The sequence below is a fragment of the Bufo gargarizans genome, chromosome 5, assembly GCF_014858855.1.
Source record: "Bufo gargarizans isolate SCDJY-AF-19 chromosome 5, ASM1485885v1, whole genome shotgun sequence".
Lineage (NCBI taxonomy): Eukaryota > Metazoa > Chordata > Amphibia > Anura > Bufonidae > Bufo > Bufo gargarizans.
Window position 1 is genome coordinate 107,445,439 of NC_058084.1, and position 18,179 is coordinate 107,463,617.

Here is an 18,179-nt window from a genome sequence, read left to right on the forward strand (position 1 = left end):
TCTAGTATATGTCTTTTCTTCATGGGAGTCTAAGTATGTGAGGGATGAGAATCCATTTTGTATAAACATGTCCTCCATCTTGTGCATATGTGGAAAATTAATGAACCATCTGACAGGATGTAGGGAGTCTCTGTTTATATAGTTAAAATGTGTTCTAGCTAAAAGGCCAAGGTAAGCAGCTCCCTCACTCCCCTTATCAGAGCTTGACATACAAGAGAGAGTTATGTTCCTTCTGAGTTTGGGATGCACTGCTGAAGAATGTCAACTTTGATATAAGATGCTGCAGAAACGTTTTAATTCTTAGAATTCTGTTAGTCTGGTGCGAAAGTATTGCCTTTTATGAATAACCAATCAAATCATTAGTTTCAATTTCCATCTCCTTGGTGGTGTGCCAGATTTGTGTCACCGCCAGACATCTGAGAAGCTCTGACAAACGTTCAGAACCTCCTGCTTGAGGTACTTTTGTTTTGCTTTCATTTTGTCATCTCGTTTCCCTCTCTCAGCTGTCATCTAGTTGCACTGATTGCATCCCTTTAAATCCCCTCCCATACTGCATCACTTTGCGGTTTATACAACTTCCTGGAGTGTGTGCATGCTGGATGCTACAACTGATGCTTCTACAGATAAGTCTGTTCATTTATTTGTGTTTTCCTGTTTGCTTGATCCTAGGTGACCCTGACTCCCTCCGTATTAAGTGTAGGGAGCCGGTGGTCGTGTCCCCTCACTATTATAGTGTGTTCAGGTGTCATACAGTCGAGGAACGAGGGTATGCAATCATCTACCATAGAGATTTTTGCATAGGCTGAGCAGTAAGGGAGAGAGCTAGGGCTGTTACAGGGCTTACACGTTGGTTCCTTAGTTTTGGATCAAGTCAGTCGGATCTTCATTTGTGTCTTCTAATTTTCTGTAACACCTGACAATGACAATTTGTCTGTGACTATCTGTAGTTTTATAAAAGTTTATTTTTTGTAATAAATGAGAGAGAAAATTTGATTCAGCAAGTGTGTCTGTGTCAGCTCTCCGAGCGCTCATAAAGAAAACTTCAATTAGGACCCCGACAATCATAGAGGCGGGGGTTTTGCCCTAACAAAACTTGGCGCCCAACGTGGGGCTCGACTAAAGAACACTTTATTGATCTCCCGACAACGTGGATAATCCAGACCGGGACGGACAGATATAAAAGACAGCGCTGCAAGTAAAAAAAAACTTTATCTTACATTATATCTGTGCTTCCCTGACCGGTTGTCTGGTTCGAGGGATTGTTGAGGGAACGTAGGTATAAAGTACTTTTACAGTTGAGTCCATATTGATAAAGAACCTTTAAAGTTGAAAATACCTATGATTGTTGGGTTTAGTTTCTGGTCTGGCTTTAGGTGTCATGGTATACATTTTGTTTGTTCTTTACTGTGTTAAAAAAATTGCAGAACATTATAGAAAGGGAAATCAAAGTCCTTAGACTCCTATCTCCAGTTTGTAGACATTTGATTTTTATAATAAATCTCAGTAACAGAGTGCACTAGGTGACATAGTTGGGAAGCTCTGAGGAAACTGAGGCTCAGTAACAGAGTACACTAGGTGAATATAGTGAGGAACCGAAATAAAGTATAGTGACATACAGCAGTACGTGTGTAAACGTTTTCGGCTATGCAAAGCCTTGCAAAGCCTTTGCATAACCGAAAACGTTTACACACGTACTGCCGTATGTCACTATACTTTATTTTGAAACAAAATAAAAATAAAAACACAAGGAATATCTCACTTATCTGCTGTGATCTTTGTAAAAATATTACCTGGGGTGGGAACCCTATGCACAGCAGCAACCGACTGTTTGCGAAACAAATTTTTGTATAAAAATTAGTGAGGAAGCTCCAGGGAAACTGAGGGGAAACAGACGTCTGAATTTTGTTACTTTCTATAGTTGTTCTGGTACAGTTGAAGAGCAATGGCAAATAATTTTAGCATACCCGAAAACTATAAGTTTTAAAGGAGGTAAAGAAGGTCTGAAGAATGTGGACAGATTGTTAAAAAAGGCATCGATGAAGTATAGGAATCCTAATCTGGAGGTCTGGGAAAGATTCAGTAGGACACAATGTTGTTGGATAAAGGATCATGGATGTGAAGAAGTGGTTGACATATGGATAAAAGTAGCTCGTGAGGTTGAAACTGAGGGATGGAGAGGAGAAGTTGTGCGAGGTAGATTGTTGTATACTCAGCAACAAAAACGTGTGAAAACTGGAGATACGCCACCTCTATACCCCCTGGCCAGTGCCCCTTTAGGCATTTATCCTGTATTGACTAAGACTAGAATCCTACCTTCTCAGACACCCAAAACAGGTGCCATGGACCCATCTTCCCCTATGGCTCCCGAAGCCCCAGGACCGCCAGGAAAGTATGGTTAAGTTACTGTGACAGAATATCACCCTTGGATCCCTAAAGACCAATTAGGACTGTTGAATAGACTCCCAGAACCCCTGATAAGACCAATGACCACTGCCAGAATGTTACAACAAATTCAGACGACATACAGAGCCACCTGGGCTGACCTGTAGGACTTGATGTTGCTGAAACTAGGGAAATCACAGTATCAGTCTCCTGACTGAGCATAGTAGGAGGGCTTTTGACAATCTGTCTCTAGAGGACTGGGAGAAAACTGTACCATCAGGGGCAGAGTTTGTCCTAGTCTTCAAATTAATAGGCAATGGGAAAAAAAGATGTGAGTTCTAGGAGTCTAAAAGACATAGTTCATGGACCTCAAGAGACAATAAAGATGTATGCAGCTGGACTGTGGACCATTTGGACTGACATGGGTTGGGATCAGACTGGACCAATGAGTGAGAAATTGTTGACATCCGGATTTATGGAAGGCTTGAGACCTGCTCTGCAAACCAAGTTAAAAGCCTGTAAACCTTAATGGCGGGTCACTCCACTGCCACAATTGATTGCTGCTGCAAAAGGTTAAGAACTGGATATAAAAAAGAATTCAGGGTCTGCAGTCAAATATGTCAATCAGGGCCAAGGACAGCAACAAACATCCCGTAGAGATTTCAGATGTTTTAGCTGTGGGAAACCTGGACCACATAAAACGAGATTGCCGCACTCCGCGTCGGCAATGGGAAGCACCCAAGGATACTGACAGTGGAGATCAACAGACCTCCACTGCCATTTTTACTCCCTGCTAGGAAATAGGCAACCCTGTGCCAGTACTGCTCGCAAAAACTGAAGAAAAGGGCCCTCAACTTCATGTACTCGTATCCATAGGCAACAGAAAGACAGTAACATTGCAGGTTGAAACAGGGCAGCCAAAACAGTAGTAGACCAGAGTTTCTTGCAGCCTCATTAGTTAATGGTTGTTAACCCCTTGTTATGTACCAGCTGTGAGATTCACAGGAGAAACAGTTTTTGTCCGTGAATCTGAGCCAGTTAAAGGGATTATCCGAGTAATGAAAAAAAAACGTATAAAACTCATCAGGACTTACATATACATTAGTTAGGCTTGATTTCTTAAGAGAAAAGCTATACTTACACCTTTGCATAGTTCTGTTATTCTTGCTTTGTTTACATGCTGCAGCAAAGCTGTAGGGCGTGCAACAACAATTCCTGAGCTCTTCTTCATGAATATTTGTGGGTGTGAATAATCTGCCCTTCCCCTCCCCCTACAATGCAGTGCTTGCTCTGCACAACCTAACCTAGCATACAAACACTGTCACATGATCATCTCCTAGCTCACACAGGCAGAAGATCTTCCTGTAACATTGCATATCTATCTCATATCTATCTACTGTATCTATCTCATATCTAGAAAGACAAAAGAAGCATGGGCAGCAAAACGTGACGGGTGTCAGTGGCTATAGAAACAACCCCAACTCCTGAAATTATAGTGCAAAAATTCCACCGCACTCCAACAAGTAAAAAGTATCTCATATCTATGTGTCTATCTATCTATCTATCTATCTATCTATCTATCTATCTATCTATCTATCTATTGATCTATTTATCTATGTACAGGACAGCAGTATATATAGTGTGTGTGTGTATATATATATATATATATATATATGTATATCCAGCAGTATACAGGATGAGAGAATATTGAGTATATATATATATATCCAGCAGTATACAGGACAGCAGTATATAGTGTGTATATATATACAGTACAGGCCAAAAGTTTGGACACACCTTCTCATTCAAAGAGTTTTCTTTATTTTCATGACTATGAAAATTGTAGATTCACACTGAAGGCATCAAAACTATGAATTAACACATGTGGAATTATATACATAACAAAAAAGTGTGAAACAACTGAAAATATGTCATATTCTACGTTCTTTAAAGTAGCCACCTTTTCTTTGATTACTGCTTTGCACACTCTTGGCATTCTCTTGATGAGCTTCAAGAGGTAGTCACCTGAAATGGTCTTCCAACAGTCTTGAAGGAGTTCCCAGAGATGCTTAGCACTTGTTGGCAGTTTTACCTTCACTCTGCGGTCCAGCTCACCCCAAACCATCTCGATTGGGTTCAGGTCCGATGACTGTGGAGGCCAGGTCATCTGGCGCAGCACCCCATCACTCTCCTTCATGGTCAAATAGCCCTTACACAGCCTGGAGGTGTGTTTGGGGTCATTGTCCTGTTGAAAAATAAATGATGGTCCAACTAAACACAAACCGGATGGAATAGCATGCCGCTGCAAGATGCTGTGGTAGCCATGCTGGTTCAGTATGCCTTCAATTTTGAATAAATCCCCAACAGTGTCACCAGCAAAGCACCCCCACACCATAACACCTCCTCCTCCATGCTTCATGGTGGGAACCAGGCACGTAGAGTATATCCGTTCACCTTTTCTGCGTCGCACAAAGACACGGTGGTTGGAACCAAAGATCTCAAATTTGGACTCATCAGACCAAAGCACAGATTTCCACTGGTCTAATGTCCATTCCTTGTGTTCTTTAGCCCAAACAAGTCTCTTCTGCTTGTTGCCTGTCCTTAGCAGTGGTTTCCTAGCAGATATTCTACCATGAAGGCCTGATTCACACAGTCTCCTCTTAAGAGTTGTTCTAGAGATGTGTCTGCTGCTAGAACTCTGTGTGGCATTGACCTGGTCTCTAATCTGAGCTGCTGTTAACCTGCGATTTCTGAGGCTGTCGACTCGGATAAACTTATCCTCCGCAGCAGAGGTGACTCTTGGTCTTCCTTTCCTGGGGCGTCCGCATGTGAGCCAGTTTCTTTGTAGTGCTTTTTGTGACTGCACTTGGGGACAAATTCAAAGTTTTCCCAATTTTTTGGACTGACTAACCTTCATTTCTTAAAGTAATGATGGCCACTCGTTTTTCTTTACTTAGCTGATTTTTTCTTGCCATAATACAAATTCTAACAGTCTATTCGGTAGGACCATCAGCTGTGTATCCACCTGACTTCTCCACAACGCAACTGATGGTCCCAACCCCATTTATAAGGCAAGAAATCCCACTTATTAAACCTGACAGGGCACACCTGTGAAGTGAAAAACATTTCAGGTGACTACCTCTTGAAGCTTATCAAGAGGATGCCAAGAGTGTGCAAAGCAGTAATCAAAGCAAAGGTGGCTACTTTGAATAACCTAGAATATGACATATTTTCAGTTGTTTCACACCTTTTTGTTATGTATATAATTCCACATGTGTTAATTCATAGTTTTGATGCCTTCAGTGTGAATCTACAATTTTCATAGTCATGAAAATAAAGAAAACTCTTTGAATGAGAAGGTGTGTCCAAACTTTTGGTCTGTACTGTATATAGCATCTTATGCCATATATGTGTCATCCACAGATTCCTCCCCATAAGAACAGTGTCCCTGTGTAAAATAGTGAATGACCCTCAATACAGGGGGTGGGGGCCGGCATCTGGTGTTGTAATGGCAGCGGGGCCCGGTGCAGTCACTGTATTCTATTACACTCCAGTAGGCAGGCCGGGCGGGCAGCAGCAGCGTCACATGCCTACTCCTCCCACTTTATGAATGAAGCAGGTGGAGCAGGCGTGTGACGTAGTGAATAATGTTACTCTGCCGCCGCCCGCCCGGCCTGCGTACAGGAGTTTCAAGTGAGTACGGTACTACATGAATTTCTCTATGCTGCAGAGGACTACTATAGTTTAAAACAGCGCCCATGCCTACACATTACCTATTAATACTACAGTGAGCGGGGCCCAGTGTAATAGAATACAGTGACTGCACAGGGCCCCGCTGCCATTACAACACCAGATGCCCCGCCCCTCCCTGCCCCTCCTATCTCCCTGCTGATACACCGCTGGCCGTGGTGTGCAGCATCGAGTTCAGCAATGGAGTAGTGTAAATGGCAGTATTCTTCCCATAAGACGCACTGCCATTTTCCCCCCACTTTAGGGGGGGGAGTGCATCTTATAGCGCGAAAAATACGGTAATCACTTGATCTTTTCTGTTCGGTAAATGCCTAATGTTTGGGGCCTGTAGTCCAGTGACCTACAGTAAAAATTGTATCCATTTTAGCATACCTCCATGTACCTAGAGCCACATCAGAATTTCTTTAATGTCAGGTGAATGCCTAATTTTTAAGTACTCCCGTGGCCTAAAATAAAAATTTTCTAGGCTCCGACAGGGCACATTTCAGAGAATTTCCCTTTAAGATGCAAAAAATTTCCCCTGATTAAGACATATTTTTTGTTGGAATTTTTGTCACTGTCAATGTTGTGGGACTATTTGTGCACTTCTACAAATTATTTGGTGGCTGCAAATATGAGCTGAAGGTTTTTCAGGTTCGCCTGCCATCAAAGTCAATGGGGCCCGCCGCGAACTTCTGTTTCGCGAACAATTGATTGCGTTCTTGCGATCGCGTCCGCGAACCGTCCTGGCCGATGTTCTTCCATCACTTTTGCTGGATATATTACATATATATACATACACAGCAGTATACAGGAGGTTCAGCAGAGGTCTACGCAGACCTCTCTGCAATTCAGGTTTGAAAAAACAAAACAAAACAAAAAAATTGTTTTTTAGGGCCTGTGTTGCTGTAGTGGGGAGAAAAGGGTGGGGGCCCACTCCATCCAGACAGTGTGGGTTTTGGGCTGTCAGGTAATCACTACTCAGGTGTGCTAGCCTGATATAAGTCTGAGAATGGAGACACGTCTCTTTCCGCCTGGGTCAGAACTGCTTGGAGTCTCTGTGAGTATAGCAGGTGGTACAAACAATAGGGTTATGTTTGGTGTCCAGTGTTAGGCTGGCACCAGGTTAGTCAGGAGTACCTCATTGTATAGTTAGAGCCGGATAGGCATATCATTTTGTTTGTTTATGTTTATTTTATGTACCACCCGCTGGCAATAAATCTGGACAGTTGATGGAAAACTGAGGTTGCCTGGAATCTGTGCTCAAGAGAGTGTGCTCATCGACCACCCCGCTACCTTACTCTTACAAGATATATAGATATATATATATATCCGATCACCTGCATCTGACAGGACTCTGTTGATTTCACACAGCTGCCTGCACTGGTAGGGATCGCGCATGCACGATCCCTCACAGGAGCCGTCTGGCTGCAAGTCAGATACAGAGAGAGAGGGGAGGGTGGGTACACAGGTTCTGACGTTTCGTGTACAGAGCCGGGCCACTCCCTCAGGCAGAAAGCCTGAACATCAGCACAGAAATCCTGAAGAATGACGTTGGGGGGTCATGTGACCCGCAGAGGCGCTGCCGAAACCCGATCATTTGGACAAAGACAGTACATGACAAAAGTACTATTTAGTGTATTCTAAGGCACATTGTAAGATATATATATATATATATATATATATATATATATTTATTTATTTATATATATATATGTAACTCGGACAACCCATTTAAACAAGGTTGTTACCCAAATTTTAGTTAAAGAAAACCTGCCAGAACCTCTTTTAGGGACTGATGTTTTGCAAGCTTTGGGAGCCTACATACACTTTTAGCCTTAATAGCAACACTTGCCCTGCCTTAGACTGAACCATCAGAATTAGCTCTTGTAGACCAAGATGTTCTTGAGGTGGTACCGAAGGATTTTTGGGCAACATCTAACAACAGACATAGGGAAACTTCTCGTGTCTCTTGTCACTGTGCATCTTAAGCCAGGATGTCAGCCCCATCAAGTCAAGCAGTACCCCCTCAGTCTTGCCCAGGAGATAGCAGTGGCCGGTCAAATTGATGATTTTCTCCAGGCCGGTGTATTGATAAAAACAGTATCTCCCATTAATACCCCGCTGTTCCCAATAAATAAGAAAAAAGTTAAAGGGCTTCTGTCACCCCACTAAAGTCATTTTTCATTTTTTGGCTACCTAAAATCCTTATACTGCGATTTATCAATATATAGTCCTCTTACTCTTTTTTGTTCAGTAGTTTCTTCAAAAAACGCACTTTTATAATATGTAAATTATCTCTCTACCAGCAAGTAGGGCGGCTACTTGCTGGTAGCAGCCGCATCCTCCTTTCAAATAAAAGGGTGTAGATATGACGTCATCGGCGCAGGCGCATTGAGGATGGAGAGGCCGAGCGAGTGTCCTCCTCTCAGTGCGCCTGCACCGACTGAAGACTGGTGCGGCACAGGCACGAGATTTAAAAGGCAGACAGGGCTAGCCAGAGGACGAGAGCGATCGCTGGCCCTGTCAATCAACAGAAGGAGGGGGCAATTATTTGAAAAGAGGATGCGGCTGCTACCAGCAAGTAGCCGCCCTACTTGCTGGTAGAGAGGTAATTTACATATTATAAAAGTGCATTTTTTTAAAGAAACTATGACCATATATTGATAAATCGCAGTATAAGGATTTTAGGTAGCCAAAAAATGAAAAATGACTTTAGTGGGGTGACAGAAGCCCTTTAAGGGACAGCTTGTCAGTTACTGGATTGTTCATGATCTTAGAGAAGTTAACAAGGTGACAGTTTTACAAACTCTAATAGTGCCAAACCCACATACCTTACTTTCACAAGTTCCATCCACTGCTACGTGTTTCACAGTGATAGATCTGGCAAATGCTTTCTTTAGTGTCCCATTGCACCAAGACTGTCAGTATCTGTTTGCCTTTACATTTAAGGGTAACCAGTATACTTGGACTGCCCTGCCTCAGGGAGCTCAGAACCCCCGACCATGTATACACAGGCTACTATATCTCTTTTAATTTTCCTACATCAGAACGGGTGTAAAGCCTCAAAACCGAAGCTGCAGTTTTGTAAAATCAAGGTTGTATTTCTAGGACACCGCCTCTCCCATGGAGCTCGCCACCTTACCCCAGAAAGAAAGGAGGCTGTTGAAAGGATACAAGTGTCCGAAGGAGCACAAAGCCTAAGGGTGTTTTTTGGGCTGGTGTCATATGTTGCCCCTGGATTAGACATGCCTCCATGTTAATGCAGCCTCTGTATGATTGTCTGTCATGTGACCCATTTCACCTTACAGAAGCGGCAGTGAATAATTTCTATACATTGAAGCTGTGCATAACCTCGGCCCCAGCCCTGGGTATTCCAAAATATGATGAGGAATTTAACCTGTTCTGTTCAGAACTGCAGGGTCATAGCACGGCTGTGCTGACTCAGAAACATGGTGACCGCCAGCACCCAGTGGCATATTTTTCAGCCAGATTAGATCCTGTCGTCGCCAGAGGCGCCGCCTCTTGTGTCACGGCAGTCTCGGCAGTCCAGGCAATGATAGAAAAAGGCTCTGAAATTGTGCTAGACTACCCGGTGATTGTACAAACACCCCATGACATACAGGGAATATTAACACAGGTTCAACCTAATCATATTTCTATGGCTAGGCAACTCAAACTCCAATGTGCACTCCTCATGCCCGCCAAAATTGTTTTCAAAAGATGTACTACTCGGAATCCTGCTACTTTGTTACCAATCACAGATTCAGAAATGGGGGAAGGGCAGCCTCCTAAATGACATGATGGAACATAGGATTTAATCATGTACATGAAAATCACCTTGATAACCCTGATTTTGAGTATTTTGTAGATGTAAGCAGGTTCATGGGAGAGGATGGCCAGTTCCACACTGGATATGCAGTGGTCACACAGCATTAGGTAGGGATAGCTGAACCACTGCCACCTCACATGTCAGCACAAGAGGCAGAGCTGAAGGACCCATATGGCAGGCTAGAGACTTTTTAACATCAGCAGGCCAGCCAATTAAAAATAAAGACTCTGTACTTGAACTTATGAACTCTCTGTTATTACCAGAGGAGGTTGCTATTATTATGGTAAAGGCTCATGCAAGCTGTACCACGGTGGAAGCAAAAGGCAATGATCGAGCAGACAAGGCAACCAAACGAGCTGCACTCGAGCCACTAAATGCTGAAGCCACCTCGGTAAGAGCCTTGAGACCTGAGGACATTTCAGTAAGTACATTTCAAATAATGTTTGAACAAGCCCCTCCTGAGGAAAAAGAACTTTGGCCAACACAAGGGGCCAAACCTGATGAACATATAATTTGGAGAAACAAGGACAAATTTTATCTACCATGCCCTCTATATTCAGCTATGTCTCAGGAGGCCTACGGGCCCACTCACCTATCAAAAGGTGCCATGGTAAGTGTGGTTAATGCAGGGTGGATTGCTCCAGGATTTTCTACAGTAGCCTCTCAGTTTGTACAAGGATGTATGGTCTGTGCATTGAACAATCCCGGTCAAGTGGTGGAGACTCCAAGCAAGCACACCCCCTGGCCACTTACCCGTTCCAGAGACTGCAGATAGACTATATACAACTGCCTAAGGTAGGAGTATATGAATTTGTCCTTGTGTGTGTTGATCTCTTTTCAGGCTGGCTGGAAGCCTTGCCAGTAGCAAACACAAATGCAAAGAACACAGCATAGAAGCTGGTCAGTGTACTGGTGTGCAGGTATGCTGTCCCTGAAGTTATTGAATGAGACAGGATTATCCCCATTTGCGATTCTGTTTGGAAGCGCCCCCAGATTGTATTTTCCATAACAATTATAAAAAAGTGTTTGCTTCCCTTTCAGATCCAGATTCAGTAGAAGGAACACACACTCTGCAACCAGGAGATCTGGTGGTGATAAAAAGACATGTGAGAAAAGGCCTGGATCCCAGATTTGACGGTCCTTTTCAAGTCCTGTTGACTACTCATACAGCAGTAAAGGTTGAAGGAAAGCCTAACTGGATACACGCTTCTCACTGCAAGAAAATTCTGATGCCCAAGGATGAGGATCCTCCTGCTGATGGCCGCCCTAATCCTGGGAACAGCGACACTGTACCAACAACTGAAGGATGATTGGGACAATGCACTTATCTGACACCACCAGGTGCTGTTTAGAGGACTCAATTACACTGACAGTAAAATTAAAGACTGTTGGATCTGTACTCACAGTCCTGTGAGTTCAAGAACTATGCCTTATCTGGCAATCCCTTTGACTATTAAAGAACTTATTCATATGTCTTTTTGGCCTTGTCTCACAAAGAAGACCAGGGCCTGATGATCAAATATATAACTCTACTGCAGTCCCTCTTCCCATAGCAGGGTGGGTGGAGGCTCCCTGGTGGCAAGACAAACAATAATGCAAGTAGTGTTGATTATAATAGTAGTATATGCTGTGATTAAGCTTATGTTTATGTGCACCAACAGATTCTGTACCAAAAGGAGAAACTACCAAGATTATTGAGAGGTCTTGGGAATTGCATCGGTACATGAGAGGGAATCTGGCCTCCGGCTGGCAGTTGGACCTATCCCACCTGAAGTACCTCTGGGTTAAGAGGCAAAGAGAAAAAAGTTTTGGAGACTGAGTATTCTGCACAGATGTACAAAAAAAGGGAGGTTGAGGGAAAGTGGAATGAATAAGGCGCCAAGGGATAACCACAAATTGGTGTGAAAGGAGGACAGGAGTGAGAAGAATGTATATAGGGTGGAGAAATATAGGCAGCTCCCCAAAGACCCCCTAGAAAAAATGGGGAAATTCAGTACCAACTAGTGGACTGAGGTTAGAGTAAAATTACTGGTGAGCCGGGTACCTCAGGTGTCCTGATGAAACCCAGGGGGCGCCACATAAACTCCAGTACTATCAATAAAATTGTACAGTTATAGTGAAGTACACTATTGTTATCTTGGTAAAAGGTTGCACTTACTTCACCGGGGAGGAGGGCATAGGATAAAGCTCAAGACACCTATACCTCAACCTTCCCCGCCGAGGTCGCTTCAAATGATGTAGTAATAGCTTCCTGTCCCCAAAAGGATGACACCGGGTCTCCAATGTATATAGGAAGTATTTTATTGATTCAGCTCTCAAAGAAATATGGTACGTTTAAAGAACTCAGACCGCCTGTATAGTGCAGTGTTTTAAAAAAAAACATTACATTTTTAATTTAATGGCTTTTCAAAAAAACTGACTAATACCTCATTTGAAAAATACATTGTATGTATATATAATATAATATATAAAGATGAAAGACGGACAGCATTCCAAGTAAAAGTAGTGGTGTTTATTTACCCATGTGGATGGCAACGTTTCAGCTCATACAAGAGCCTTTTTCAAGCTTGAAAAAGGCTCTTGTATGAGCTGAAACGTTGCCATCCACATGGGTGAATAAACACCACTACTTTTACTTGGAGTGCTGTCCGTCTTTCATCTTTATTATATGGGGTAAGCAGCTACATCCTTGGACCTAGCACCCACATATATATATATAAATGGCAAACCCAAAACCCACGTTTTTTTTAAATTACAAAGTACTAACACGGCAATTTAAACCGAATACCAATATAGTATATCATCCAAGCACTTTATTATTTAGCTATAATAGGCAGCCTAATGCTAGTTCTGCTGTTCATAATGCGCCCTGTGCTGATAAATTGCAGAAAAAGTCCAAAGGCATATTGATATACCATAGACTTTGTTTCCCCGGGCATGGGTGCCCACATAGTGGGCTCTGAGTGCCACCTCTGGCACCCGTGCCATAGCTTTTCCACCACTGTGCTATTCTAACACATGGTAATATACCTTTTTTGATAATACCTTTTCTGAATAAACCTTTTTTTCAAGCAAAACATACGCTTTTTTGAGGTAATCCAATTTTTTTTTATATAACTGAAAAAAAACAAAAAACATTCATAAGTCATAAAGGTCCCGAGAGTACGAATACTGGTCCGAAGAGGAGGTAGTGGGCTGCTGGAAGACGTGTGTAGCACTCGGACCTTGGACTGGAGGAGGAAATGAATGATGCATCGAAGACATTGCAGGCTGATGCAATTGTTTCCAAGCATCATTGAGGAAGTCAAACACTCTCATTGGCATAGTTGGGCCTGCAAATATCTGCAAAACACCTGTCAAGGAAGACACGCACATATGCTGTCTGGATTTGGGTACCCTTTGTAAGAAAGGCCCCAGGCCCAGCACAATGCTGTCCTCTGGAGTTTCTGGCTTGTTTCTGGATAAATACTCAAGAACCTGACTATCAGTCAGGTCTCGAGTACTTGTACCTGAAACAGGCTGAGGAGGATTCCTTTTATGTTTTGAACCCCTTGTGGTAATGTCTGCATATTTGAGAATAGGGTGTGCGCCACAATTCTGGGGTAAAAATCTGTCACAAACTAAGATAACCAATAGTTGGTTGTCTATCTCTGCAGCATATTTATCATCCAGCCTGAGCCACTGTGATAAATCTGCTGCAGGTCTAGACAGCTAGTCAAACCTTACACCATCTACAGGATTACGCTACATTCACACGACCATAGTGTTTTGCGTTCTGCGATTTGCGTGTCTGCAAAACACTGATACCGGCATGTGTGCATTCCTCAATTTGCGGACCGCACATGGCCAGCACTAGGATAGAAATGCCTATTCTTGTCCGCAATTGTGTGAATGAGCCCTTAGTAAATCTGAGCCATTGAGTTTATAATAAAAAAAGTATACAAAAATGCTGAAAACCCCCCAAGAACCCCCTAAAAGGTATTTTATAATCAAGTTTAAAAAGTAAAATGTGGTAAATTGAGTTCTTAATGCATTTCTTGCATTTTCTTCTGTCAATGTGCTATAAACTGAAACCTACTAAAACTGGTGTAGATTTCAGTTATAAAGCATGCCAGCTTTCTGGTCTAAATTAATATAAGCTACAAGTAAAGCCTGTTGTGTGAAAAATACAACAGGCGCCAGTAAACTCTGCTCCCTAATACAGTATGTATCATTACTCTACCACCCAGACGCCACCACACTGTCCCTTGTTTGCCATCACTGTCCCGGTTGCCATCACTGTCCCATATGTGTCACCACTCATCCCCCTGCCCATTGTATAAAAAAAATATAAAAATAAATAAATATACTGTACAGACCAAAAGTTTGGACACACCTTCTCATTCAAAGAGTTTTCTTTATTTTCATGACTATGAAAATTGTAGATTCACACTGAAGGCATCAAAACTATGAATTAACACATGTGGAATTATATACATAACAAAAAAGTGTGAAACAACTGAATATATGTCATATTCTAGGTTCTTCAAAGTAGCCACCTTTTGCTTTAATTACTGCTTTGCACACTCTTGGCATTCTCTTGATGAGCTTCAAGAGGTAGTCACCTGAAATGGTTTTCACTTCACAGGTGTGCCCTGTCAGGTTTAAACAGTGGGATTTCTTGCCTTATAAATGGGGTTGGGACCATCAGTTGCGTTGTGGAGAAGTCAGGTGGATACACAGCTGATAGTCCTACTGAATAGACTGTTAGAATTTGTATTATGGCAAGAAAAAAGCAGCTAAGTAAAGAAAAACGAGTAGCCATCATTACTTTAAGAAATGAAGGTCAGTCAGTCTGAAAAATTGGGAAAACTTTGAAAGTGTCCACAAGTGCAGTCACAAAAACCATCAAGCGCTACAAAGAAACTGGCTCACATGCGGACGCCCCAGGAAAGGAAGACCAAGAGTCACCTCTGCTGTGGAGGATAAGTTCATCCGAGTCACCAGCCTCAAAAATCGCAGGTTAACAGCAGCTCAGATTAGAGACCAGGTGAATGCCACACAGAGTTCTAGCAGCAGACACATCTCTAGAACAACTGTTAAGAGGAGACTGTGTGAATCAGGCCTTCATGGTAGAATATCTGCTAGGAAACCACTGCTAAGGACAGGCAACAAGCAGAAAAGACTTGTTTGAGCTAAAGAACACAAGGAATGGACATTAGACCAGTGGAAATCTGTGCTTTGGTCTGATGAGTCCAAATTTGAGATCTTTGGTTCCAACCACCGTGTCTTTGTGCGACGCAGAAAAGGTGAATGGATGGACTCTACATTCCTGGTTCCCACCATGAAGCATAGAGGAGGAGGTGTGATGGTGTGGGGGTGCTTTGCTGGTGACACTGTTGGGGATTTATTCAAAATTTTCAAAATTGATGATTTATGTTGTATACTGTCCTGATGAAGGGGGCTCTCCGCCCCTGAAACGCGTTGACTGAAAATAAAAAAGTATTGTGTTATCAATACCTACCTGCTTCTGACTCCTGCTGACAGCGCCATCCAAAGGTTCATCTTTTTTCTTCTTCTGCAAATATTCAAAATTGAAGACATACTGAACCAGCATGGCTACCACAGCATCTTGCAGCGGCATGCTATTCCATCCGGTTTGCGTTTAGTTGGACCATCATTTATTTTTCAACAGGACAATGACCCCAAACACACCTCCAGACTGTGTAAGGGCTATTTGGCCATGAAGGAGAGTAATGGGGTGCTGCGCCAGATGACCTGGCTTCCACAGTCACCGGACCTGAACCCAATCGAGATGTTTTGGGGTAAAACTGGACCGCAGAGTGAAGGCAAAAGGGACAATAAGTGCTAAGCATCTCTGGGAACTCCTTCAAGACTGTTGGAAGACCATTTTTAGTTAACTACCTCTTGAAGCTCATCAAGAGAATGCCAAGAGTGTGCAAAGCAGTAATCAAAGCAAAAGGTGGCTACTTTGAAGAACCTAGAATATAACATTTTCAGTTGTTTCACACTTTTTTGTTATGTATATAATTCCACATGTGTTAATTCATAGTTTTGATGCCTTAAGTGTGAATCTACAATTTTCATAGTCATGAAAATAAAGAAAACTCTTTAAATGAGAAGGTGTGTCCAAACTTTTGGTCTGTACTGTATATATATATATATATATATATATATATACACACACAATGGGCTCTAAAAGGTTGTTCTTTTATTTTTAATGAAACAAGAAAATATAAAAGGTAGAACGAAAAAAACTAAACATGAAAATATTATTGTGATTTTGCAGTCCTCGAATTGTTTCTATAGGCCTTTCTTGTGATTTGCAGTGCATTGTTACCATCTTGTTCCATCATAATTTGCTTTACGGCGTTTAGCATTAACTTGTTTTTCTGCTGTAACCTGCTGATTGGATGTGGCATTGTTTATAGAAGTTAGGCTCCATTGAGATGTCCGCACTTTTGGTCCGGATCTGTTCCGCAATTATGCGGAACAGGTGCGCATCCATTCATTTTCAATGGGGTCGGAAAAGATGCAGACAGCACACAGTGTGTTGTCCGCATCCGCATTTCCGGTCCGCGGACCCGAACTTGCGGTCTGCGGCTCCACAAAAAAATAGAACATGTCCTACTCTTGTCCGCAGCTGCGGACAAGAATAGGCATTTCTATTGAGGTGCCGGGCCAAATTGCGGACATGTGAAGGGACCCTAAAGTGATGTTTTCATCTGCTCACACACTATCTGACCTCTGCCGACAGGGTTACATGACTTCTATTGGCTAACTGAATAGGAATAATGGTCAGATTATTGTTATTATTTACTGCGTGCTTCTATTTCTATTATGTTGCTCTCTGTCTCTAGGTGATGTTGTCATTCACATAGCAACCAATCAGAGCTCAGCTTTCATTTTATTAAAATGATCAAGTAAAATTAAAGCTGCGCTGGGAATTGTTATGGGCAACAGAGACAGTGCAGGGAGCAGATACTGGAGATGTACAGGGTGGGCCATTTATATGAATACACCTTAATAAAATGGGAATGGTCGGTGATATTAACTTCCTGTTTGTGGCACATTAGTATATGTGAGGGGGGAAACTTTCAAGATGGATGGTGACCATGGCGGCCATTTTGAAGTGGGCCATTTTGAATCCAACTTTTGTTTTTTCAATAGGAAGAGGGTCATGTGACGTATCAAACTGTAACAAAGGAATCGATATGGGTATTCTGCTACAACAGGAAGCTAAACATATAATGGATACACAAAAAAGAACACCCGTATTTTATTGTATTCCCAAAATACACAAGAACTATAATAACCCACCAGGTAGGCTGATTATAACAGGTATAGATTCCATATCGTCAGAACTTTCACAATACATAGACAAAATATTTCAACCAGTTGTAAGAACAACTTTATCATATATTAAAGACACCACAGATATCATAAAAACATTATAACATTAAAAATTTAAGGAACACTTGATTATAGGCACCCTAGATGTCAACTCCTTTTATACATTAATTGAACATTCACAAGTATTGGAAGCTCTCCAAAAACAACTAACTTTAAATGACATTCTACAGGAAGATCAGATTTCCTTCCTATTCGAAGGGGTAAGATATATATTAACCCACAACTACTTTATATTTGAATCAGAGTTCTATGTACAACAAAGAGGGACAGTCATGGGCACCAGATTTACCCCCAGTTATGCCAATTTGTTCATGGCTCAGTGGGAGGCTATCACCATTCAGCCAAAACTGGGGACAAGTCTGGTGCTAAGGCACCTGTACATAGACTAGATCATATTCATCTGGCAGGACACTGAAGAACAACTAAACAATTTTCTACAACATATCAACATTAATTAAATAAATCTTAAATTTACATCTACCATTAGTAGGACACACGTGGAATTTTTGGACTTAGCCATTAAAGTAAACAAACAAAAACTAATATATAGTACATATTCAAAACCAGTGATAAGGAATAGCATCATCCTTTACACCAGCTGCCATCTTCCTAGATAGCTTGTAAACATCCCCACAAGCCAATTTAGAAGGCTAAAATGCAACTGTATTTATGAACAACAATTTAACCATGAAGCTAAGGACCTCAAACAACAATTGCTCGAAAAAAACGTTAGATCTATGAATAGGGAAGACTTTTTTGTATCTAAACAGGGAAGGAAATCTGATGAAACCCTTTGAATAATTCTGCCATTTCATTCTCAGTA

The 18,179-nt window shown here is 42.0% G+C and overlaps 1 protein-coding gene across 1 annotated transcript in view; it reads left to right on the forward strand.

Moving 5' to 3' along the window:
- The window catches only part of LOC122939328 (kelch-like protein 23), a 116,329-nt gene extending 105,076 nt beyond the window's left edge, over window positions 1-11,253 (forward strand). Inside the window, exons 3-4 of the mRNA XM_044295398.1 lie at window positions 10,785-10,843; window positions 10,985-11,253. Of these exons, the coding sequence (XP_044151333.1) occupies window positions 10,785-10,843; window positions 10,985-11,253 (328 nt within the window). The remainder of the gene's footprint in view (window positions 1-10,784; window positions 10,844-10,984) is intronic.
- The last annotated feature ends 6,926 nt before the right edge of the window (window positions 11,254-18,179 follow it).